At 37.9% G+C, this 26215-nt stretch overlaps 1 protein-coding gene across 1 annotated transcript in view; it reads right to left on the minus strand.

Annotated features, from left to right (window-relative positions):
* Positions 1 to 20121: 20121 nt before the first annotated feature.
* Positions 20122 to 26215, minus strand: part of PROX1 (prospero homeobox 1) — a 53491-nt gene continuing 47397 nt past the window's right edge. The window contains exon 5 of the mRNA XM_073011510.1: positions 20122 to 25725. Coding sequence (XP_072867611.1) covers positions 25540 to 25725 — 186 coding nt within the window. The 3' untranslated portion in view covers positions 20122 to 25539. The remainder of the gene's footprint in view (positions 25726 to 26215) is intronic.

The raw sequence follows: 26215 nt of genomic DNA on the forward strand, positions 1-26215 counted from the left end.
GTGAGGTGGGAAGTGCTGGCATCTTGATACAGTTCTGAATGTTAGAGCTTACAAGGTTTGCTGATGAGTCAGATATGAGATGTGAGAGAAAAATAAAATCAAAGACCTGTCCACGGTTTTTGGTCTCAGCAATTAGAAGGATAGAGTTGAATTTACCCAGCCAGGGAAGATTGTGGGGAGAATAGGCCTGGCTAGGTAGAGAAATTAGTAGTTCCATTTTGGGTATGTTAAACTCGAAATGTTTAGTAGACCTCCACGTGGAAATGTTGAATAGACAGTTGGATATAAAAGTCTGGGAGTTCATCCAGCAGGCGCTCCACATTTGGGAGTTGTCAGTGCATAGATAATATTTCAATCCTTGAGACTGGTTAAGATCACTTAGGCGTGGTACATAACAGAGATAAGTTTCATAGTCATTCTAAGGTGCCCCTAGTCCGGGTTTCCTTTGTAACTTCAAATATCGCTAAATAAATCTCTAGTTCTAGTTCTATCACCTTTAGATTGTTTCTTCTGACTTTCAAGGTGAATGTATTAATAGCTCCACTTTCTCTCTACCTCTTAACTTTGGTCAATCATACCTTTGCTTTTTCATTGTTAAGGTTAATAACATTTACATTATTCTCTAACCATCCTTTTAGTCCTCTCTGTTAGGTCCATATGTTGCTTCTCAATGGTAAACACACACACACACACACACACACACACAACAGCAAACAGCATTTGTATTACTACAATTTATAAATTTGGGACCCTCCTAAGCCAGGCGGTGCCAGGACTATATTTTCTTCTTTACTGGTTCATAGTCATTCATTAAATAAATAGTTATCGATTCCCTGATATATCTCAGGCACCGTTTTAGGTGTTAGCATTACACAGAGCAAATTGCCTGTCCTCATATCATTTACTTTCTTGTGTGGACTCCACATCACTTGAGAGAGAATATATCTAGAGTTAATATTAAAATGATTCTTTTTTAAACTTCTTTCTAATCTCTTTTACCACTCTATTTGTCTGATATTAGTATCACTGTATTAGCTTTCTTTTGGTGTTTGCATGGTACATAGTTTTCTAAAATGGATTATCTTCTCTTACAAATGATTGATTGCTTGAACTCACGCTACATTTTATATTTCTTTAATTTCACTTTCTTGTTTTTGCCTTCTGTTTTTAAAATCCTCATAGAGTTTCTGCTTATTTTCCTTATTATGAAAAGGAGCACTCTGTTTTGTTTTCATTTCACAAATAGTTTCCAGCTTCTTGCTTATTCTGCAGAATTAAAAAAAAATTTCCTGAAGACATTTTTCTTGGAACCATTGGGTTCCTGTTCTAATTTGAACTATTAATAATTTCATCTTAGCCAGCTGCACAGCTGTCCACCTGTCCTTTATATAAGTTTTTAGTTTGTTTTGCTCTTTCTTTATTCCACATCCTCCTCTTTCTTGGTTTTTGCCTTCATCCTGTTGGAATACATCTCAAGTGAGTTTTTCCAAAAAGAGTATATGGAAAATAAGATTTTGAGTCAATAAAAATTGAAGTCATTACTCTCATACTTGATTGATGGTTATATTGATATTATATTGATATTATATTCTGGGTTCATGTATTGAAAATCTGAATAGTGTTTTCAGGAGTAACAAAGAATTCAAGCAGCAATAAGAAAAACAATCGGGCAGAGGGAATCTATGCAAATGTATTGAGGCATGAAATGACAGTGTATGTCTTGGGAATCACAAGCAATTTAATATCTTAGGGACATGAAGAACAATAATTAGAGGAAAGCAAGAAAGTGGCAGAAAATAAAGCTGAAGAAAATGGTAGGGGTCATATCTTAAGGAGTCTTGTCTGCTATGTTAAGGGGATCAAATGTAATATTCAAGTGAAAAGGAACCCCAGATTAGTCTTAATTTGGGAAACACCATGGTCACAGATGTGATATCGAAAGATGGAATGATTACAGCAGTAGTGTGCAGGATGGCCATGAGACCAAAGAAAAAGGGACCAGCACAAGATAAGTAGCTTACTATGGCAGGAATAGAGAACGGCAGTGAAGTAACTAGAGACAGATTAGAAGGGATATTAAGAGCTATGGTAAGGAGTTTGGGCTTTATTCTGGAGCAATGGTAAAAGGAAAACACACTAGATTTTGAAAAGAGGGACAGATTAATGCTTTAGAAAAATCACTTCTGGATGCAATGGAGGGGAATGAGTGGATGTGGTGTGGAAAGGCTAGAGATAGGAAAGCCAATCACAATATTGTTAAATTGTTGCCATTGTAGATGCTAAGATAAGAGTCGGTGGTGCCATGAACCAAGGTACTGACATAGTGGCTGGAGAGAAGTGAGTGGTTTTCCATGATATAAGGGAGATGAACTGACTACAAAATAGTGTTGATAAGATCTGGAGATTGAGAGAAGAATGACAGAATGACTGTAGGATCTTGATTTGCACCTAGTGAATGGATGCTGCTGCTGTTGACTTAGAAGAAGATTTTTGTTTTGGAAAAATTCCTTTTAGATGAAGCAGATCAGTCAACTTGTAAATCACTTTCCTTTCCTTTTCAAATGTAAGCCAACTTTATCTGTCTGGTAAAGCAAAGAAAATAACTTTCTGTTTTTCCTCCTCCAATCAATACCCCAGTCACTCCATCCTGTCTTGGAAACATCCTCTTTTTCGCTCCCTGGCTCCAGAGCCAGTCTTCTTTCAGGTCCTCAAATCCTCTCCATTTCCTCCAAACACAGGGCCTTTGCACTTCCTGTCCCCTGGACCTAGTACCGTTTTGCCTCCTCTTTGATCACCCGCCACCACTCAACCTTTAGAGTTCTGTGCCAAGTCAGTTTTTCAGGGAAGTTGACCTGCTCCTGCCTCAGCTCCAGGAACTTCTGCTTCATTCCCCAAGTTCCTTTTCTTCATACTACTATAAAACACCTTTTAGTCAATGCAGTTCCTTTGTGTTTGTGAACAACTATCTCCTCCACTAGAGTATTGCCTCCATGAGGGTAAGAACTATATTTATTGTATGTCACTATTGCTGCGAAGGCTAGAACAAATGTTTTCTGAAGGAATGAATGAGAAGATTGTCTTGCAGCTTTGCTGTAGCTGTGAGTACAGAGGCCCTTTGCCCCCAGAGTGAAATGACTCTTCTCAGACAACTCTCAGCAGCTGTTTGAGAAGTGGCGTGGCTGATTCCCAGACAGCAATTTATCACAGGCCATGCTGGGGCCACTGCACACAGTTCAAGCAAAACTGTAACTTCAAGGTCCCTAAAACACACTGCTTCAAGTTCCGAGTTGGAGAAGCCACACCTGCTGCCAAGTCACTCGGGGGCAACAACAAGTAGGGAGCTGCCAATTTACCTGGGACGAAAGGGGGACACATGCAACCAAGGTGCTCCGCTTTTGGAAGGTTTGCCACCTTGTTGACCATGAGCTCCTTGACTGTAGACTTCATCCTGTCCATGGTATCCTCCTGGGCTCAGCTGAGTGCTGGGTACATAAGATGAGCTCAATAAATGTGTTAAACAAGCAAATACATTAAGATGGTGCTACTGATCTACCACATATCTATCTATCTATCTAGATCTATCTATCTATCTATCTATCTATCTATCTATCTATCTATCTATCTATCTATCTATAATCCATCTCTGGTACAAATTGGTCCAGAACCTCCAGAAGCAAACAAGAGGACATTTTCTTTTATAACATGCCTCAGCCCCCAGCCCCTATCAGCCATTGCTGGCTAGACATCTAGTCTCAGTTATTTAAGGGGACTCTCTTTCTCCCTTGAGGTTGATCTAGAACCCCAGGGTTTATGGGACCCAGGAAGATTGAGGATGGACCTTGGGTCTCTAGTCAATTGTGTTTCTTATCCCTTTGCTTCCTGCTTATAACACTAAAGGCTAGTAATGGAAAGTGACTCTACTGGGACGTCTCTGCCATCCTGATGATTTGGTGGCAGACTTCTTTTCCTCTGCCTTCAATGAACATACTTATCAATCTGCTTCACAGTCACCCATGCAGCAGTTCTCCCACCCACTTTCTTCAGAGAAGCGGTTTTCTTCCTACTCCTAACCCAAACCCTGAATTCCCATCTCCTCCTAGGCACAAGGACCTGGGGCTGCTCTACATTCCTCCCTTCCTCTTTAGGCACAAAAGCCTCCATCTGTTCCTTCTCAGGGACATTACTATTAACCCACAGATCTGATGATTAAAGGTTTATAAAGTTCCCTGGAATAAATGGGCCAAATTCAAGAATGCAAAGACCAGGCTGTCCTTAAAGGGAAAGGAAGAAAATTTTCTTCCTCCCACTTCTTCATTTCTTCTTAAGACTAGTACACAAGAAAGGCATCAAGTAAATTCTAAATTACTCATTCTGTTACGTATATAAATAAGTATATTTTATGAGATCATGTGATTTACTGTATTTCACCAAATCTAAGATGCAATTCTAAGACACACCATCATTTTATGTTCTTTTAAGAAGAAAAAGATGCTACTATGATAAGTATTAAACACTGTTGATTGCATGATGCATCCCATTTTCAAAAGTGTTTATGTTTTAAAAAATGATCTTTAGGGCTGGGCATGGTGGCTCACGCCTGTAATCCCAGCAATTTGAGAGGCCAAGACAGGAGGATCACAAGGTCAGGAGTTTGAGACCAGCCTGACCAACATGATGAAACCCTCTCACTACTAAAAATACAAAAATTAACTGGGCATGGTGGTGCGCACCTGTAATCCCAGCTACTCAGGAGGCTGAGGCAGGAGAATCGCTTGAACCTGGGAGCAGAGGTTGCAGTGAGCCAAGATTGCTCCACTGCACTCCAGCCTGGGCAACAAAGCAAGACTCTGTCACACACACACACACAAAATTAGAGTCAACAAAAATGTAATACTACATTATTCAGCTCCTAGCCTTTTTTAGTTAATAATTTGCCTTGGAGGTCTTTTTGTGTTGATTTACAAGGATCCACTTGTATAAATCATTTTACGGTATTAATCATTTACCTATTGGTAGATCTTATTTTTGCATTTGAAAACAATGTTTTAATGAAGACATTTATTTTTGTGCATTTTGTAAATATTTGTCAAAATGTAATATGATCTAGTAATTCTACCAAAATTACAGTCAATTTGTCCCATTAAAAAAGTCTACCTACTTATAATCTTGCAACAGTGTGTGAGGCTGTTGTTTTCTTCATGCCCTTGTCAAAGGTGGATAATATCAGTAACAATATTTTCTATTTTTCAAATCTAATTGGCAAAAAAAGGTATTATTTTGCACTTGTCTGATTGTCAGTAAAGTTAAGTGTATTTTCTTTCTTCTTCTTCTTCTTTTTTTTGGATGGAGTCTCACTCTGTTGCCCAGGCTGGAGTGCAGTGGTGCAGTCTTGGCTCACTGTAACCTTTGCCTCCTGGTCCCAGCAATTCTCCTGCTTCAGCCTTCTGAGTAGCTGGGACTACAGGCATGTGCCACCACACCTGGCTAATTTTTGTATTTTTAGTAGAGACAAGATTTCACTATGTTGGCCAGGCTGGTCTCGAACTCCTGATCACAAGTGACCTGTCCACCTTGGCCTACCAGAGTGCTGGAATTACAGATGTGAGCCACTGTGCCTGGCCCATATTTTCAAATGTTCACTGGCCATTTTTATTTCTTCCCTATTGACTATTTATGCCCGTTGCCCATTTTACCACTGAATGGTATAGTTTTGGGGGTTTTTGTTTGTTTGTTTGTTTTTTTAACAGAGTCTCGCTCTGTTGCCCAGGCTGGAGTGTAGTGGCGTGAGCTCGGCTCACTGCAAGCTCCGCCTCCTGGGTTCATGCCATTCTCCTGCTTCAGCCTCCCGTGTAGCTGGGACTACAGGGGCCTGCCACCATGCCTGGCTAATTTTTTTTTTTTTTGTATTTTTAGTAGATACGGAGTTTTACCATGTTAGCCAGGATGGTCTCGATCTCCTGACCTCGTGATCCGCCTGCCTCGGCCTCCCAAAGTGCTGGGATTACAGGCGTGAGCCACTGCGCCCAGCAGGTAGTGTTTTAATTGACTTATAAGTACACTTAATGTATTAAGACTTGATAGTTTATATATACTTAATATGTATTTTATCTCTGCTTATTTTCTCTAACTTTTCCCATGCTTTTTGTTGTTATTGTTGCTGAGAAGTAACTTCTATGTAGCCATATCTTTTATTTTACTTCTTTATGGCTTTTAGGTTTTATTTTCCTTAAAATGTCTTCTAAACTGCAAGATAATAAAACTAGTTTTCCAGAAGGTTCATGTATGTGTTATATGTGTGTGTGCTTGTGTGTTTGAATATATATTTTCAACCTTTTGTCTGTCAATAATTTATTTTTGTATGTGTCATGAGATGTGAATCTGACTTTATTTGATATCGTTAGCAAATTATTCCTATGCTATTTATTGAATGGTTTATTTTTCCCTCCTGAATGGAAAGTAATCTGTATTATAGACTAAGTTTCTGTGTTTACTTGTATTTGTTTCTGGATTTTCTTTTCTTTTTAGAGATAAGGCCTTACTCTGTCACCCAGGCTAAAGTGCAGTGGCATGATCGTGGCTCACTTCAACCTCAAACTTCTTGACTTAGGTGATCCTCCTGCTTTAGCCTCCCGAGTAGCTGGGACTACAGGCATGCGTGTGCACCACCAGACCTGGCTATTTATTTATTTATCTATTTATGGAGATAGAGCCTCCTTGCTATGTTTCCCAGGCTGGTCTTGAACTCCTGGCCATAAACAAACCTTCCACCTCGGCCTCCCAAAGGGCTGCGATTACAGGTGTGACCACTGTGCCCAATCTGTTTCTGTGCCCAACCTGTTTCTGGATTTTCTAATCTGCTTCCTTGAACTGTTTCCCTCAAGTCTTGTATTAATAATACATATTTAATTACTGTGATTATACATTTTGTTTTTATATCTATTGGGGCAAATCATAGAAACAAAAGATAAAAATATACACTAATTCTCCAAATATTTATTGAGTGTCTTCTATGTGTCAGGCTCTGTTGTAAGTAATTGAGCATCTCTGACAACCTTTTTAAACTTTAATATCATTTTAATACTTTTTAAATTGATTTTCTTTTTTACCACTGTTTTCTTGAGTTTTGTTTAAAGCATTTTCTCTTTTCATGAATGTTAGAATAGTTGTGCTAAGATCTGTAAACAGTCCTCTAAAATTTGACTATGATTACTTTGATTTATAGAGTAAATTCATTGCATTAATTTGCAGAGTAAAGTTATTGAGTAAATTAGGAAAAATAAGCATATGTATCATTTTGCATGTTTCCATTTAAAAAAGTTACCTTATCTCAATATGTCCTAGGTTGCTTGTTTTGAAAAATGATGATAGGCTGGGCACAGTGGCTCATACCTGTAATCTCAGCACTTTGGGAGGCTGAGGAGGGCGGATCACCTGTGGTTGGGAGTTTGAGACCAGCCTAACCAACATGGAGAAACCTTGTCTCTACAAACAAAATTGGTTGGGCGTGGTGGCACATGCCTGTCATCCCAGCTACTTGCGAGGCTGAGGCAGAAGCATCGCTTGAACCCAGGAGGTAGAGGTTGCAGTGAGCCGAGATGATGCCATTGCACTCTAGCCTGGGCAACAAGAGCAAAACTCCATCTCAGAAAAAAAAAAAAAAAAAAAGAAGAAGAAGAAGAAAGAGAGAAAGAAGAAAGAAAGAAAGAAAGAAATGATAGTAGTGTTAACTGCCTTATGAAATTTCCGAGAAAATTAAAGAAATCACCTATGTAAAAATCTGAGAGAATTCCTGGCAAGTTAAAAGAACATTATAAATGTTAGTTACTATTATTATTCTTATCATTATTGTCTGTGTCTATTTTTTAGGTCTTCTTTATGGCTTTACAGTTTTATAGCTTTATTCCTAATGTTTTAAAGGTTTGGTTACTATATTATTTCCATTATATGTTCTAGTTGTTTATTTATAGCTCTGTTCCTAATATTTTATACGTTTAGTCACTATTTTATTTCCATTGGATATTCTAGTTCTTTATTGCTAACACATAGAAAAAGTAGATTGAAATACACATTAATTCTCCAAATATTTATTAAGTATCCTCCAGAGCCTGGTGCCGTGGCTCACACCTGTAAGCCCAGCACTTTGGGAGGCTGAGGCAGGCGGATCACAAGGTCAGGAGTTCGAGACCAGTCTGGCCAACATGGTAAAACCCTGTCTCTACTAAAAATACAAAAAGTTAGCCAGGCATGGTGGCACGTGCCTTTAATCCCAACTAGTGGTGATGCTGAGGCAAAAGAATCACTTGAACCTGGGAGGTGGAGGTTGCAGTGAGCTGAGATCACACCATTGCACTCCAGCCTGGGTGACAGAGCAAGATTCCATCTCGAGAAAACAAAACAAAACGAAAAGTATCCTCCAGGGTTTTTTTTTTTTTTTTTTTTTTTCCTCCATTTCTTCCTCCATTCTAGCTCTGGTGATATTGGGAAGTACCAAGAGTGGAGAAACAAAGGCTAGAGTCAGAAATATGTTATTTCCTCTCAAGGTTGGTGTGTTTGATTGCCAAAGTCAAATATAAATACTGTACATTTTTAGTGCTGTATTGTTCATACTAAACTTCTCTGTGACCAGTTTGGATACAGTGAAGACTTGACTGCGTTGAATATGGAAATAATTATTGCTATTAGAATCTCTGAATACTGGTTTATACTAAAGGTGTATATTAGTGCGTTTGACCATCTACTTTGTAAATAGCCATATAATCTAAATGTTAAAAAGCAAGTTTGTTTTGAGACAATTTGGAGAGTTCAGGATACCCAAAAGGAGGATATAGCATGGTGAATTCCAACCATTGCTAAGAGAGGAAATCGCTAAATGTTGCGTAAACTACTCGAAATTTTAGATGTGATACCTTGAACAAGAGATGTTAATGGGTAGAACTCTACATGGGACATAGCAGCTGAAGCTGCTATGAGACTAAAAGAACATCACCTCTCCTTTGAACAAATTATCTGGGGACCCATCACTTCATTGGGTAACTGAGTCCTTTTATTAATACTCAAAAGAATATTGTGATAATCTCTATGATTTTTAGATTAAAATTCTCCCCAAACAAAGGTCTCCATATGGAGATTTTCTTTTAGGAGTGGAGCTGTGTCCAGGTCTAGGAAGCAGTCACACAACTATACTTTTATTTATATATTTGCATTCTTTCAAATGTCAGTGGAGCTCCAATAATTTACTCTTAGACAAGTTTAAAGTGAATATTGATATTCTGAACACTCTTCAACCTTTCCTTTTCTCTATTCATTGTAACTAGGATGGTATCCCCTCAAGCATTACTGGCCTTGTTCCACTGTGTCAAATGTATGCAGCAGAGAAAGGGGATACACCAGCAGCTGGAGTGGTTGAGCGGAAGGAAGGACACTAGAACATATTAATCCCATTTTAGGCAACAGGCACTGTGTTGAATGATTTCAGATACAATACCACATTTAATCCTCATGATAATCTTGCAAGGAGAACATTGTCATGATTATATTCATACATGAAGAAACTGAGGCTTGGAGACATCAAGATTTGAGCCAGGATCTGTGTTCTTCCAAAGCCCATGGGTCAGAAATGCCAGCTCATTCTGGTTCCAGCTCGAACTACCAGACATCTTAGGCCAGGTCTCAGGAATCCTTGAGGCAAAATCTGCATAATATTGAGGCCAAAGATGAGCCTAATGGAGTTGGACCTACCCGTTTAGTGGTAGACTTCTTTATTGGCAAAATATTCTGTCAAGATCACCCCTGATGGACAAATCAAAATTCTTTCCGACATAACAAAGACCTATTGTCATCATGGGAATGCCGTGATCTTGCTCTTTCATCTCAAAAATCTACTTTCTGGAACCAGGTCATGGACTTGCAGGACTTTCCGTCTACAATTTTGTTTAGGGAATTGAGATCAAATGAACAGGGCCGAGGAAGCTGTAGGCAGACAGAATTAGTGATAATTCTTTCCCACAATACTGCACTCCATTCTTCTAACATACCTCAAGTGCATGCCCTCGGCCAAAACAGATCTGGCAAGAGGAAGATTAACAATGATGACAAAAATAGTTCCTGACTTGATAAAACAAATATCAACTGGGACAAGAACAAGAACTGCCCATAAACCAACCTTGGGATCTAATATGTTCTTCATTAGGACAGGATTGCACCATCTTAAGTATTTCACCTCATGCTAACTCTGAAGTTAGACCTTATACCACTGCCCTTGAACTTAGTCAATATTTGCAAACTGTGAAAAAAAAAAAAAAGAGGATACAGATCAGCATGAGGGGTAAATGTAAGATATTCTGAAATAACTTTTTGTTGTCGTTGTTTTTCTCTAAGCTCCTAAGTCCCTATTTGTTGATCTTTCAGAACCAACCTTTGGAGACTAGGTTACTTAGGCAGATGTTTCATGTAATATTGTGTGCATTGGGAGGGTGTGGTGGTGGTAAATTTTCATTGAATAAAACGTGGCTTTGTCTGGGTCTGGGCTGCCTAATTTCCTCTCAAGATAAAGATGAGCTCATTTGAGCCTATCCATCTCCAGATCAGTAAACACTCCGCATGGGTCAAATTCCAACCCCAAACCCTGGGCTCCTGCACTTCGTGAGCACATCGATTTTCCCTTTCCTGAGGCTTCAGGGTGAGAGGTCAGGGCAGGTGTGGGCGTGGGTGGCCCAGATTTCCTCTGCCTTCTAGCTCTGCCTTTGTACATGCTCTGCCCAAGGCTCCAGTTCCCAGAAGTGTGAGTGTTCATTCTCACTAAGCCCAAAGCAAGAGCAAGTTTCAGCAGTAGAGTGTGCCTTCTTCACCATCTCCTTCCATTCTCCCATTTTGCCCTCTACCCAAACTCAGAGCAGGATTTTTGTGCCATCTGTTTTGCAAGTTAATTTCTTTTCTGATTACTTACCATGAACCCCCATCTTCCCAAATAAAGTTCCTCTGCCTCTTTCCCCACTCTACTCCACTTTTCCCTTAACCATGGTAAGAACTGCAAACCCACGACCACACTGAGAACAGCACAACACAGCATTATGACTTGTGTGTATTTGATGCCCTCCCTCCCATCTGTAACACACATACCCGTACACCCATTGGGAGCTTTCACCTTCTGAGGACAGGGCACATAGCTCACTCCTGTTCACGTATTCTGCTTGCCTCCTTTACCAGGTGCACACTGTGGGTTGATTTGGGCTACTAAATTGAAGAAAAACAGGAAAAAAGGAGTAAGACACCAACGGTGGCATTTAAAATGCTAGTGACCACCCTGCAGGTGCACTCCTCAAGGTTAACAGTAATTTGTCCTATCCGACTTCCTCTTCCTCTACCCTCTACTAAGCACATGCCATTACACCAGGTACCTCCCACAGTACATCTCATTTATTACTCAGTGTGAAGAGTAGGTGTTATTTCATAAAAGAACAAACTATGACTCAAAAAGACTGACAAGTGAGCAAGTCATGGACTAGGCTTCAGATGCAGGTCTGTCTGACTTCATAGCTCAAGCCAGTAACTGTGTCACTGCTCCCTCCTGCCTTCTTCAGGTGGAGTCTCCGATGGCTGATGGCTGAGGCAAGCTGGTCAGTGCAGACTGCCCCTGGGTTAGCACAAACTAGACATGGGGATGCATGTATCCAGGCCAGAATCTTGTTTCCTCTCTGACAGTGAAGGGTACATTCACCCCCAAACCCTGCCCCACTGCTTCTCTGCTCTTGTCTCTTAATATGCTTCCTGCAAACAAAAGCTGTGCTTGCTTGCTAAAAAATTTCCAGCACTTTGGAAATGCATAAAGTAAATGTAAAAACTAAACTCTTACCTAAATACTTCCTTGCCTATCCCTACTACTCAGAAATGACATTTATTTATTTATTTTTAACTTATTTTCTTTTGAGTTCCAAGATACTTGTGCAGTTACATAGGTAAACATGTGTCATGGTGGTTTGCTGCACCTACCAACCCATCACCTAGGTATAAAGTCCAGCATGCATTTGTTATTTATCCTGGTACTCTTCCTTCCCCAACCCATCTCTGACAGGCCCCAGTGTGTGTGTTTCCTCTCTGTGTCCATGTGTTCTCATTGTTGAACTCTCACTTATAAGTGATGCATATCCATACAGTGTTTGGTTTTCTGTTCCCGTGTTAGTTTGCTGAGGATAATGACTTCCAGCTCCATCTATGTCCATACAAAGGGCATGTTCTCATTCCTTTTCATGGCCGCATAGTATCCCATGGTATATACGTACCACGTTTTCTTTATCCAGTCTATCATTGATGGGCATTTGGGTTGATTCCATGTGTTTGCTATTGTGAATAGTGCTGCAATGAACATACATGTGCATATATCTTTATAACAGAATGATTTACATTCCTTTGAGACTATACCCAGTAAAGGGATTGCTGGGTCAAATGGTATTTCTGGGTTTTTGAAGGATTGCCACACTGTCTTCCACAATGGTTGAACTAATTTATGTTCCCACCAACGTTGTAAAAGTGTTCCTATTTCTCCACAGCCTCATCAGCATCCGTTGTTTCTTGACATTTTAATAATCTCCATTCTGACTGGCATAAGATGGAGTCCATTGTGGTTTTGCTTTGCGCTTCTCTAATGATTAGTGATGTTGAACATTTTTTTTCATATGTTTGTTGGTCGCATAAATGTCCTCTTTTGAGAAGTGTCTGTTCACGTCCTTTGCCCACTTTATAATGGGGTTGATTTTTTTTTCTTGTAAATTTGTTTAAGTTCTTTGTAGATTCTAGATGTTAGACCTTTTTCAGATGAATAGATTGAAAAATTTTTCTCCCATTCTTTAGGTCATTTGTTTACTCTGATGACAGTTTCTTTTGCTGTGCAAAAGCTCTTTAGTTTAATTAGATCCTATTTGTCAATTTTTGCTTTTGTTGCAATTACTTTCAATGTTTTCATCATGAAATCTTTTCCCATGCCTATATCCTGAATGGTATTGCCTAGATTTTCTTCTAGGGTGTTTATAGTTTTCGGTTTTACATTTAAGTCTTTAATCTATCTTGGGTTAATTTTTGTGTAAGGTGTAAGGAAGGGGTCCAGTTTCAATCTTCTGCATATGGCTAGCCAGGTCTCCCAGCACCATTTATTAAACAGGAAATCCTTTCCCCCTTGCTTGTTTTTGTCAGGTTTGTCAAAGATCAGATGATTGCAGATGTACAGTCTTATTTCTAAGTTCTCTGTTCTGTTCCATTGGTCTATGTGTCTGCTTTTTGTACCAGTACCATGCTGTTTTAGTTACTGTAGCCTTGTAGTATAGTTTGAAGTCAGGTAGTGTGATGCCTCCAGCTTTGGTCTTTTTGCTTATTATCATCTTAGCTATATGGGCTCTTTTTTTGTTCCATATAAATTTTAAAGTAGTTTTTTCTAATTCTGTGAAAAATGTCAATGGTAGTTTAATGAGAATAGCATTGAATCTATAAATTACTTTGGGCAGTATGGCCATTGCCATTTTCACAATATTGATTCTTCCTTATCCATGAGCATGGAATGTTTTTCCATTTGTTTGTGTCCTCTCTGATTTCCTTGAGCAGTGGTTTGTAGTTCTCCTTGAAAAGGTTCGTCACTTCCCTCGTTAGCTGTATTCCTAGATATTTTATTCTCTTTGTAGCAGTTGTGAATGGGAGTTCATTCATGATTTAGCTCTCTGCTTGTCTATTGTTGGTGTATAGGAAGCTTGTGAGTTTTGCACATTGATTCTGCATCCTGAGACTTTGTCGAAGTTGCTTATCAGCTTAAGAAGCTTTTGGGCTGAGATGATGGGGTTTTCTAGATATAGGATCATGTAAAAATGACATTTATTATGATGTGGTGTGTTCTTACATATTGTGTGCATGCATGCGTGTGTGTGTGTGTGTGTGCATGCTTGCTTTGTAGATATACGTAAAGATATATCACTTTTTTTTTTCTTTTTTTTTTGAGATGGACTCTTGCTCTGTCACCCAGGTTGGAGTGCAGTGGCATGATCTCAGCTCACTGCAACCTCTGCCTTCCAGGTTCGAGTGATCCTTGTTCCTCAGCCTCCTGAGTAGCTGGGATTACAGGTGTGCACCACCACACCCGGCTAATTGTTGTATTTTTAGCAGAGATGGGGTTTCACAATGTTGGCCAGGCTGGTCTTGAACTCCTGACTGTGGGTGATCCACCTGCCTTGGCCTCCCCAAAGTGCTGGGATTACAGGCATGAGCCACCATGCCTAGATGATATATCAACTTTTTAAAAAGCACAACAGTGGAGTTATGTTATCTAAAAATATTTCTATATTTACTTTTCAAACCCTACAATATATTATGAATAACTTTCCACTTCACTTCATAGCTATAGCTTAATCTCAAACTTTTAATTGTTGCATAATAGTCCACAAACCATGGAATAAAAATACAAATTTACACCTAAAAGCACAAATAAAACTTTTTTTTTTTTTAAGCAGGTATAATTTTGGAGTGGTTGTGGTGACACAACAGGGAAACAATTATTCTTAGGGTTAGTTCTACCCAATTTGAGTTCACCTTAAAGAGGCATAAAGTCACACAATTTATTTCAACACTTCACCTGCTGATGATATTTAGTTTGTCTACAATTTTCCGTTACTAAGTATAAACCTGTAATAACTATTGCAGACCATGCAGCATAAAATGTAGATTTATTAATGGAGGCCCACCTGCTTCAAACTCCAGTTATTCGTGACTCTTCCCCATTCAGTCATAGGCAAACCCTGTTTCTAGAAGGGATGCATACAGGAAATGCAGGGAACAAAGAAATCAAGGTTTTGACCACTTAAATATCTAAATAGGGTCTTAAAACTCAGTGTTGAGAAAATAGTATTGAAAATCAAGGCTTTTAATTTGCTAGAGCGTGGCTTTTTTGTGTGCATAATAAAAAGAGTGTTTTTTGTTTCAAAAGTTTTAGCCCCAAAGAATCAAGGCCTAAAGCTTAAGCCAGGGGTGTCCAATATTTTGGCTTCCCTGGGCCACATTGGAAGAAAAAGAATTGTACTGGGCCATATATAAAATGCACTAATACTTATGATAGCTGATAAGCTGAAAAAAAATTAAAATATTAAAAACAAGGAGACACATTTCATGTATTATTTCTGCCAAAGAGTCCTGTTGCCTATAATGGCAACTCTCATAAGCTTTATCAAATTGCTTGGGGTCAGCACCGCCCAACTCAACACTTACCCTACTTATCCTTTCCTTTTAGAATGTAAGCAAATAGGTTTTAATTTTAATTCAATATTTCACAAAATAAAAATATCATGATTCCCCTTATGTAGAATGAATGGCCTATCTTTAATTGGCATTATTTGCTGTATTTTTTTTTTCTTCTTCTTTATTTAAGTTACTGAGGGAAGTCCTTAAAGCTGCACGAGATGAATCTGGCTTTTTCCAAAAACTCAGAGTTCCAAAAAAGATATGTTCAAGTAAGATAGGGCCTCTGAGTTAGACAATCTTTTAAACTAAAATGGCTGAAAGAGCAAAGGCTTTTTGGCCCTAGTAAAATAAAAAATTACAAGACAGTGGCACATAGTGATTGCCCAGTAGCAGATACTTGACAGCCTAGAAAAGAAATATTTGCTTTCACCATTATTAGATGTTAGAAAAGGCAAATCAATCTATCAAGAAACTTTCTCCTGCATTTCACTTAGAAGCAAGTTCAGATCTTTCTTCAAATCAGCTTGGTACAAGTAATGAGCCCTATTTGTAGTATAATATTATTTATACTATATATGCTGCTGGACTGGATTTGATTATGTTTTGTATTTACATTAATACATGTGGACTTTATAAAGAAATTGAGTTATATATAAACAGTACACATATGTGTATAAATTCTGTATATATGTGTAATATGTATACTATTTATACAATATAACTTATTTTTGAATAGTTGATAGAATTCACCCATAAAACTCTGAAGGCCAGGTGCCTTTGGGGAGAAGAGAGGAGTTTTAATCTGATATTTGTTTTGTTTTCAGAGTAACTTTAAAATTTTCTTCTATGGCCTTGATTCTCTTAAAGGTTTTTGCTTCTGGAGTAAATGTTGATACCTGTATTTTGCTTAAAAATGTATCCATTTTACTGAGATTTTTCACATATGTAACCACACTGTTGATTCTACAAACTCCTAGATGTTAAGTGAAGAAAAGACATCAGTAATGCTCCATTGGTAAACTATATGTTGTTCATGAAATTTTCTAACAGGAGATAACTACACTCAGATGCCCATGCTCATATTATGCTTGGACACATGCACATCTACCTTCCTTTGTGCCAGACTTCAAGACTTGCTCAGTCTTACTGTCAGTTGCTGAGCCGTGAAGGGGAATTCAGGTAACACATTTATTTATTTATTTTTCTGGTTACTGAAGATTTTTCCGTTGTGAATAATCGGAAGTATGACTATTGATTTGGGGAATTATTTCCCAACAGGTCAAGGGTAACAACAATGACAAGAAATCCATAACTTCAATTTTCGTGGTCTAGAGCTACTTATACCAAGGAATTTCCAATACCAGCAAAGCACAGAGTACTATTTGCACAAGCACTGGGGAAAACCCAGTGCTTTCTACACTGGCAGATTTATTTGCAGAGACACAGGCATTTTTTCCAGGGTGACTGCCAAACTATCTCCTGAGCCTGTCTAGCTAGCACCTGGGAGACTCAGCAGGGGGCTTTGCAAATAATACCCTCCCCTTTGCCAGGATTGAGGCAGCCTAAGTGATTCTGTTTCAGTGTGCTATGGCACCTTAATCTTTCTAAGCTGTCCCACTCTTATTCTGGAGCCTAGGCAAGCATGGCTGGCGGAAGGTGTGGCCACAGCAGCTATAGGCCTGAGGCTGAAGGCAGAGGCCTGGGGAAATGGCAAGCGTAGGAGAGAAGTTTTTAGTTCCTGCTGCACTTCTGTGTTCTTCAAAATTTGAATGTCCTGGGAAGTCGGAATGGGTGTGGGTGTTTAAGCTCTTAGATCACAACTTAAAACAACATGGCAAGGTAACTAAAACCACTGACTGGAAGAGAAGAAAGAGAATAGAGATTCAGTACAAACCAGGTGCCAGGCTCTATGCTGTTACCATGGTGCAAAACTAGTCTCTTTTTTAAAGGTTTGATAGAACTCACATGTGTTATTATCTGTTTTAATTTTCCTGTTCATCCTTAAAGATCTCTTACCCTACCCAATGAGAGTATTAAGTTGTGTTGTTGAGCAGAGAACTCCTTTCTTTAAATGAAGGTTTGGTAGAATTACTTGTTACTTAGTACTCACATTCACACATAGAAATCTGTTTTATTATACTCAAAGAGATCACTGTTTTAAGCAGAGAACTCTTTTTATTAAATGAATATTTTATTATACCTCAATATAAAGATGAAACTCCTTTTGTTGAGGTCCTAATCTTGTGGCCTCTGAGACAATAACCACATTTCTCTGGAGATCTAGGAATAAAAGCCACGGGGTTAGGTTATCTCTGAAATATCTTCAGTGATAATAATTTTTCTTTGAAACCAGAAAAACAAACCAGGCTTTAGTGGAGAAGTGTACCTCCTCCTCTGAGTTCTTATGAATGATTTTTGCGGGGGATGTAGAAGGACTCTACGATCATGGGCAGGAAGTCAGTCCTGGAGACAGAGGGGAAGGAGGCCTGGGAGACAGAAATGCCTTGACAGACCATACCACCTTTTGGCAAGATGCAGCCAGGAGCAATACCATTCAAAAAGCCTGGCCTGAGGTTTGGTAGGGAAAGCCTCCAGTCCATAATCACTCGCATTCAGGTGATCTCAGACCTAATACAGAAGCAGTAAAAATGTATTCTTGTACACTGCTTATCTTTTTATGAATGTACCAGTGGTAAGAGAAACATATCAAGTCAGTGATATCTTAATGTTAACTTTGGTAGATGGCTTGTTGCTGTGAACAGAGGGAGGGCTGGGGCAACCCAAGAGCACCAGATGCTTGGCAAGAAGCAGGGACACTTACCCAGGAGAGAACCAATCATGAACAGAGAGAGAAGGATCTAGAGTCACATTTGGCTATCTTCAGAATTTTGCCCTTGTCACTTAAATTGCCTTCTCATGAGAAACAAAAACATCCTAACACACCATTTTCCTGGCAGATAGGAATCTTTTGGTGAAAGTCAACATGGTGAACACACTGAGTCTAGCAATCCTTTAGCTCTCTCATAATTATTTCAATTCTCCTGAGACACTGAAGCATTAAGTGACTTGCTTAGCTTTCTCTGGGTAGGCTGTGTAAAAAGTTTTAGAATTGAATGGATTGGAGACAGGTCTCTTAACACCCAAAGCAATGCTCTCTTGATGACTTCTTTAGTTTCAAAAGCTACTTTTTAGCTTTTTATCCCATTGTAAAGCCTCCTTCTACCAAAGGGTTATGTCTTTGGTGAGGGAGTAGAGCACCATTTATTTCTTCAGTAATCCTTTATAAATTTGTTTAGTTATTGTATCTGTTATTTTCTAAAACGTATCTGCCATTTTCCTTTGTACATCCTTCTCTTGTATTTTATGCCTTTTAAAATTCAGGAATGTTCATAGACCCCAGAATTTGGCAGTACATGACAAACATTTGATGTATTTCTATGACTTTTATTCAGGGGCATCTGTATGTCACCTCCACATGTATTAACAAATTAATTGTAAATATGTGCTGATTTTTAGCCTTGCTTTTAAGGAAAAACTTGTTAATTTTAAAAAATTACTTTAATGGAGAGAAAAATGAATAAAACCAATCTTTTCTTTATTATGAGTTTGAGAAGCTTATGCATTCCACAGGGCACTGGTCACACTGACATGCGTGTGGAACAGGGTTTGTGATGACGGCTCAGATCATTGTTGAAGGTGGTGCACTTTATTCTAGACTAATGACACCATATAATTTAGAGTCACAAAAGTAAGGGCTTTAAGGTATATTTTTAATAAACCTCCTACCAGAAAACATTTCTACCTGCTGTAACCTCTGAGTGATTTGGTGCCTATGGAAATTATCCAATCTGGTATAAAGCAGATAACTGTCAAGTACAAGAAGATGGAGGAGTCACTACATTCCTACAAATGCCTTCTCCCTTCCAAGAAGAGATAGTGGAAGGAGGGAATATTTTTTTCCAATCAGGGAATGAATATTTTGGCATGAAGGACTTAGGTATGCTCTTTTGCACAAGTTAGTTCGGAAGACTAGAATTTAAATATGTGCCGTTGATAGGAAAAAGAGCTGCAAGTGGAAAAATGCTATTATCCTTTAATAAAGTTTTAATATTGCATTGACTTCAGGCACCCTTGTGCCAATAGGGTCAAAATATAAAGTTTTCATCATTAAGGGGAAAGCAAAAGAAGAAATCTGAGACATGATGAAGACTCAGTCTGCAACAGCATGTACAGACACAAGCAAGGCACAGCTGCAGTGAGTGGTGGATAATAGAGTCAATCTCAATAGCAGGTGATTTCTGCTAGTTCCTCTTGTTCTTAATTTAAGAATAAAGGAGACATGATTTTAAAACAAAGTGAAATAGATAAAAGAAATTTTCAATAGCCATACAACCAATGCTCTTAGTACGGAACATGCTGCCGGTCATGTCAAGAGAAACATTTTAGAACGGTTTTGAAAATTTGCATTAGTACTTAGTTCTGAGTTCATCCACAGTAAGAACAGTGCAAGCCCTGAATCCCCATATTTTAAGTAATGTATTTGCCATTCTGTGACTTTTGGGAACATCTTTTGTTGTTCTTAGAATCATTCAACATTAACAATTATTGAATTAAGAGTAAAATATTACTTAGAGCTGAAGCCTTTTTTTTTTTTTTTTTTTTTTTTTTTTTTTTTTTTTTAAGTTTGAGGGCTAAATAAAGTTAAGCCTGAAAGAAGATGTTTCCGAGAGAGAAAGTCAAGCAATTATTCCAAGCATCTAAAGTAAAAAATGTTGTTTCTAGGAGTTGCACTTTAGGCTAACAGAATTAAGAGTTGTAGAGAAAGAAAATCTCCATATGCCTACTGTTCTACAATTGGATACAGGTCCAAAAATTAAAAGTCACTCATTCTTTAAGAAAATCAAACGGCACTGAGCTTGTAATGTATATTTTATTTTGCACAAGCTTGCATATATACTGCACATACATTCAGTTTAAGAGGAGATGGAAGGCACACAAGGCAATTGGACTACTGTATCCTTTAAGTGGTACAAAGCAAAAGGTAAAAGTTTGGAGAGTATACAAAAGCTTAAAACACACAAAGTAAAACCCCTTTCCCACCCTCCCCACAACAACTTTTTTTTTTCCTGTTTTAAAATTTAGTAGCTGCCAAACTAATTTTTTAACTTTTCCTTTAAAATCAATTGTCTACTGCACCTTTTTATTTTCTTTTTAATATGGACAGGGAGTCTCATTGTGTTTATCATATCAATTAATATTACAGTACATCCTTGGTAATACAAAATTGTACACCTTCATCAAATAAATTAGGATAAATTAAACCAATAAATTATGCAAAGTCTTCAGAACAATAGACAACAACAAAAATTCACAATTGAAATTGCCTCTAGCTAAAAAAAAACAAACAAAAATCAAAAATTGACTTTATCAGTTCAGTTATTGTACTATATTCAAATCAAAGGGTCTTTATTACAAAAAAGAGCTTAATAATGCTATTTACAACATATTGCTAAATAATATAAAGGCAGTGTTTTGTCACGGTTTATACTATATACATATGAGAAATGGCTGGGACAATATTGAGGGAAGCCACGACCTTTGATTCTTCTAGGTAGCACTGAGACCAATCCCAAATACATTTTTTTCTTAGTTCTAAATTTGAAGTGGTAATATACAATTTTAAAATGTTTTCTCCCCCTTTTTAGGGGAATTGAATATTAAAAAAATACATAATGAATACATTTTCATAAAAGAAGTTAAGCTTGTTTGCCTTTTCTGCTTATGTTTGTGCATTTTGAGGGGGTGTCAGATTTGAGAGAGGGCTCAGTGAAAAGACTCAAAGTCCAGACACTTCCACATTGTGTTATATTCTTAGAAGGATAATTATAAGAAGATGCAAAGGTTAAATACCAGTTTTGATCCCAGCTCTGAATATGAGCATTTTAGCTTTAGTTTTATAGATGGTTTACAACCAACAGATCTACAGAAAACAAAACTGCATTTCCTTCAACATAACATTTAAGTGCAATACGGTAACTGCTTACTCATATAAATCAGTTACATTTTTTAAGGGGAGCTTTTTGAAAACAATGCTTCTTGTAATTTGCAAACACAGAGTTTGTACCAGAAGGAAACATTTGTACTATTCACACCAATGAATACGCTATAATATACATGGCAAAGAGATTTTTGCACTGTCTTCACATATACACTGCTTCTTTCAGGGGAGTCTGTAAACTACTCTTTCTTTCATAAATTTATGATTGTTCCTGGAGGACATCCTATTTTTTAAAGCCCCCAAATCATTAGCTTTATGACAATGTGTGTGTGTGTGTGTGTGTGTGTGTGTGTGTGCGCGCGCGCGCGCGCGTGCGCGCATGCGTGCATGCCCATGTGCGCGCACGGGAAGGGGGGTGTTACTAAATGTCTTCATGTACATAGAAAAAGAAATTTCATAAATTTACAGAAACTGCATTACCCTTGCCCTTGATATCTGATAAAAGAGATTGTTAACTTTTAAAAGGAGAGAGCAGGATTTTCAAGAATGCTTTCAACTGTCTGTACAGTCACTGTAGTGTTCCTAGTAAATTCGACAGATGTCGTGAGAATGTAGTTATTTATTAAAATCTCATGTCTTACATAATGACAGCCATGAGGTTAAATATTTACATTGCTTTATAAAAGTTCCCCTCTTGCTTTAGTGTTTTTGTTTTGCTTTTTTTTGTTTAAAATTTTTTTAAATGATATTCACCCACATCCCTAGTACAGTAACAAAGATTCTGCAAACATAAAACACTTTAATTAAATAATACTCGGAGGCACAAAGCAAACTTCAGGAATATGTGGGTGAACGTTTACTTAAATAATTACTACATTCTAACATCTTCCACGTGTTTTACCAGTTAATGTGAAACGTCCTCATTAAACAGCCAGAGATACAGTAAGAATTAAATGTTTTGTTGCAAATAGAACATTCTTTTCACAAAACATAACAAATGTCTAAAATAGGTTCTTAAATCTAGATAGGAAAAGGTAAGCTTTCCACTTCACACGCATATATATATATGTATATTTTTACATGTGTGTATATGTGTGTATGTGCTTTTATGTTCACACATCTGCACACACATATAGCACATGGTATGAAATATTGCTTCTATACTACTTTTCATTAGGCTAAGAAAACACAAGATTTGCACCACAGTTACAAAAAATTGGCTTCTACAAGAATTTTCAAAACTCGAATGCTGCTCAAACAATTGAGGAAAAAATAATTTGCGGTATCAAACTGTTCTAAAAATTCTCTTCTTCAAAAACGTATTCTCCCGCTTTGTTTTAAAAAGACACAAAATATGCATAGCTATCAACGTTATGTCAAACAGCCAGAAAAAAAATCTAGTGTTTATTGCAGCTGTAGTAATTGGAAATAAAGTCAAAAAGATGAAATCGAAAGCCACAGAAGGCACAAGAACAATTGTACTTGTTGGGAAAAAACTGGTATTTTGAAGGATTTTTTAAAATCCCCCCCGCTGGTGCATTTTAGGTCTAGGCACAGACTATAACCTCAAGCGTATACGCAAAAATAATTTAGGGTTAGCAGAAAATAAGTGGTAGTGTGGTTTTTCAACATGGACTTTAGACTTTTTTTTCTTTCCCTATGTAAACTGTCCCTCATCCTTCACCCTCCCACCATAGAAAGTTAACTTTCTCCCAAGTAGCCAATTTTCTCTTGGTGAGAGTTGAGCTAAGATTTCAAAGAAGGTGATTTGAAAAAAAAAAATCAAACTGTTAAATAGGAATTTGGAGAGACAGGCTTTTGTCATTTTCCAGTGCACTTGGGAGGCACACGATTTTTATTTTGAGAGGGAAAACCACCAGAAAGCATAGTGATAAATTTCTATTTTCAGAACAAAGAGGTGAGTTTATCCTCATGCTGCAATTTCTACTCTGAAATAATTTCTATGCCTCAGTGAACATTGAGAGGATATTATCAGTAGATAAGGGCATCAACATTTGGTTGCGAACACACACTTTTGCTTAATTTGTCTATTTAAATTAGAAGGGAGGGGAAAATAATACTAAAAAATCCAAATAAGTCTGGAATCAATATTGAACTCACCCCAGATCAAAAAGATACCTAGCAATCTGTCTACATAGGTGAATACACTACAGCTTTGCCTTTTACCTTGCAAATGGCAACACAATGTTGATATGAATTACATGGAACAGCAAAAACCCAGTGGTGTACTGACACGAACAAGGAAGGCCACACTCTTTTAAACAAAGCCAGTCAGAAAAGTGTGACAAGTTGAGATCGCTTCCCTACTTTGTGCTGACTGAATTTTTTCTTCCCACTTTATTCCAATGTCATGATTATCCAAACTTGTTTTTGTTTTAAAGCAAGTGAGAAAAATAACAAATTGGATCTAATGACTCTGTGCATTAGTAGTGTGAGCTGGGAGATGTGTGAGGCCGCGGGTGCAGAGTGAAGTGGCTGGTGCCCCAGCCCATGCGGCTGCACCCTCTGTCCACACTGCGAGGCCCTGTTAGTCCCCTGGATGGTGCAGGGCATCATAGGACTGCACCGTTTAATTTAAAGTCAGCAGGTTTTAAGGCTTTGTGCTGACAATAATTGAGTTCATACATTCCTGTCCATCAGCAGATTTATAAATGACGTTAAATTACAGCGATCGGGTCAGCTAGTCAGTCACATGGGTCAAAACCTGTATTCTCCAAAGTCAAATGTAATTCTTATTAAAATTGAATTAAAAAATGGCATTTATGTTCTATATGTTCTAAATACCAGATTTGTTACTGTGTCATTTTAGGAGGTGTATATCAAATTACCTAAGGGGAAGGAGGGGTCTGGAAAACAGTTTTAGGATGAACAATGAATTCTTACTGCATCTGCACACAAAAACCCACCGAAGAAAAAAAGTGTGAATGCCATACAATTTTTTTCAATGCAAGTATGGAACACTGTACATCACTGAAAAACAGGGGGAAAAAAAAAAAGGAAAAAGAGGAGAACCATTGAAGAAAGCATAAAATAGCAGCTAGCTTTCTTACGTGTGCTGGAATTGTGTCTTTCGGGTTAACCCCAAATTTTCCTATGCTATACACTCTTCTCACATTTTGGTCAATACTAGCTTCTGAATTGGAAGAGGCATTATCAATTGCTTTAAAATGTTATACCTAAAATAAAGAAACACTGAGTTAGACTGTCACCACTTTGAATACCCATCAGGAGAGTGTGGCATTGCATGCGAAAATGTATGTGTTCCTCTTAGGAGATGAAGATCAAGTCAGCTAACAGCTGTCAACAAACTTCTAGTGTAGGCAAGAATTTTATGGCCAAGTTGGGCTTTCCTTTATTCCTTACTGGAAGAAAGTATTCAGAAAATAGCATTTTAGGGGAAAAAAGTGTTAAGTAAACAGAATCCTTTTAAGCACACAAACAAAGTTGAGCAGTGTAAATTTGAAACTTAGTGCCTTTTAGTATCTGAAGCAAAATGATAACAAGTTATAGGATTTTTCTTTATGAAGAATGATGTAAGCTCACTTATGAAGAAGAACCTATTGTCGAGTTTAGAGAGGTGACTAGAAGACCAGGTATGAATTTCCAGTCTCATCTTGAGAGAGCTGGTTTTGTGCAAAATTGCTTTGCCTCCAGAAGAAACTGGTACTATTTTCAGAGTTTGCCTCTTTTCTTAGAAAAGGCTTGCTAGTGAATATGTTTCTTTTTTAATTTGGCCTTTTGGGGTACTTTGGAAAAGTGAGCTGCTCATCTGTCACTGGCATTATTTTTAAGCATGTAAGGAAAAGCTACTGATTGAGTTCAAACCAAACAAAATACTTAAATGTATGAAGTGGTTTCATTAAATTTTCAGACCTTCTTAGCAGTAAAAACAAGAGACACATCACTGTCTGTAGAGTTGTGCTGTGTCATGGGTTTTCCTCGGCCAACCGCCATTTGCAATAAGTCATCAATCAAGTGGATGCATCGTTAACAAATTCCCTTCATTGCTAATAGAGACTTTACACACGCCAACATTCTTTTTCCCTGAAAATTAACCCTATTTTAAGTGTCCAAATGTTAAGGGCCTTGGGCAAAAGTAAACTAAAGGCAGAAAGAAAACAACCATCCCCTTGCAATGGAAAACAAAAGAAAATGAGAGAAAGGTGATGAGGAGGAATTACCAGCTGATTTCATAACAGATCCATGCCTCCCATACACATATATATGAAATCAAAATCTAGACACATATAACTTGGACATCCAAAGGGGACTGCTACTCTTCATACATTCAAATAGAGTTGTCGAAATTTCTACTCATGAAGCAGCTCTTGTAGGCAGTTCGGGGATTTGAAAATCTCAGGGACTTCACTATCCAGCTTGCAGATGACCTTGTATATGGCCTTCTTCCAGGAAGGATCAACATCTTTGCCTGCGATAATGGCATTGAAAAACTCCCGTAATGTGATCTGAGCAACTTCCAGGAATCTCTCTGGAACCTGCTGATACAAGGAGACAATGGCATTAATAAAGTTTTCAGTTTCAAGTCTACAGTTATTCCAAGGAAACTGAGCTAAGTTCATTCTTGCAGAAAGGGGCTTACATTGCACCTGCATTTTCTAAAAATGGCTGGCTTCTATTCTTTTATGTAAAGTCATTATATATAGTAGCATTGTGATGTGGGGTTGACAGCTTTGTTTTAAGAAGAGTGTGTGAAAGATCCATGCAGACCTATTGAAAAACTAGGATTTCATTGTGGATAATTAGGATAGGAATATGGGATGTGACTTTTGGGATTCCTCACTTCATTAAATAGATGCTATCCAGAAGAAAGTCTCCAATTAATTTTTCAGAATTTGAATCCTATTTCCTTTTGATTGCCATTATGAAAACAAAATATGTTCTCAAAATAGAATAACAAATAGTTAGGTTTCTTTATAAATTAAACCCATGCTTTAAATGAAGACAATCTTCTAAAATCTCAGTTAT

The sequence above is a fragment of the Chlorocebus sabaeus genome, chromosome 25 (assembly GCF_047675955.1).
Source record: "Chlorocebus sabaeus isolate Y175 chromosome 25, mChlSab1.0.hap1, whole genome shotgun sequence".
Classification (NCBI taxonomy): domain Eukaryota; kingdom Metazoa; phylum Chordata; class Mammalia; order Primates; family Cercopithecidae; genus Chlorocebus; species Chlorocebus sabaeus.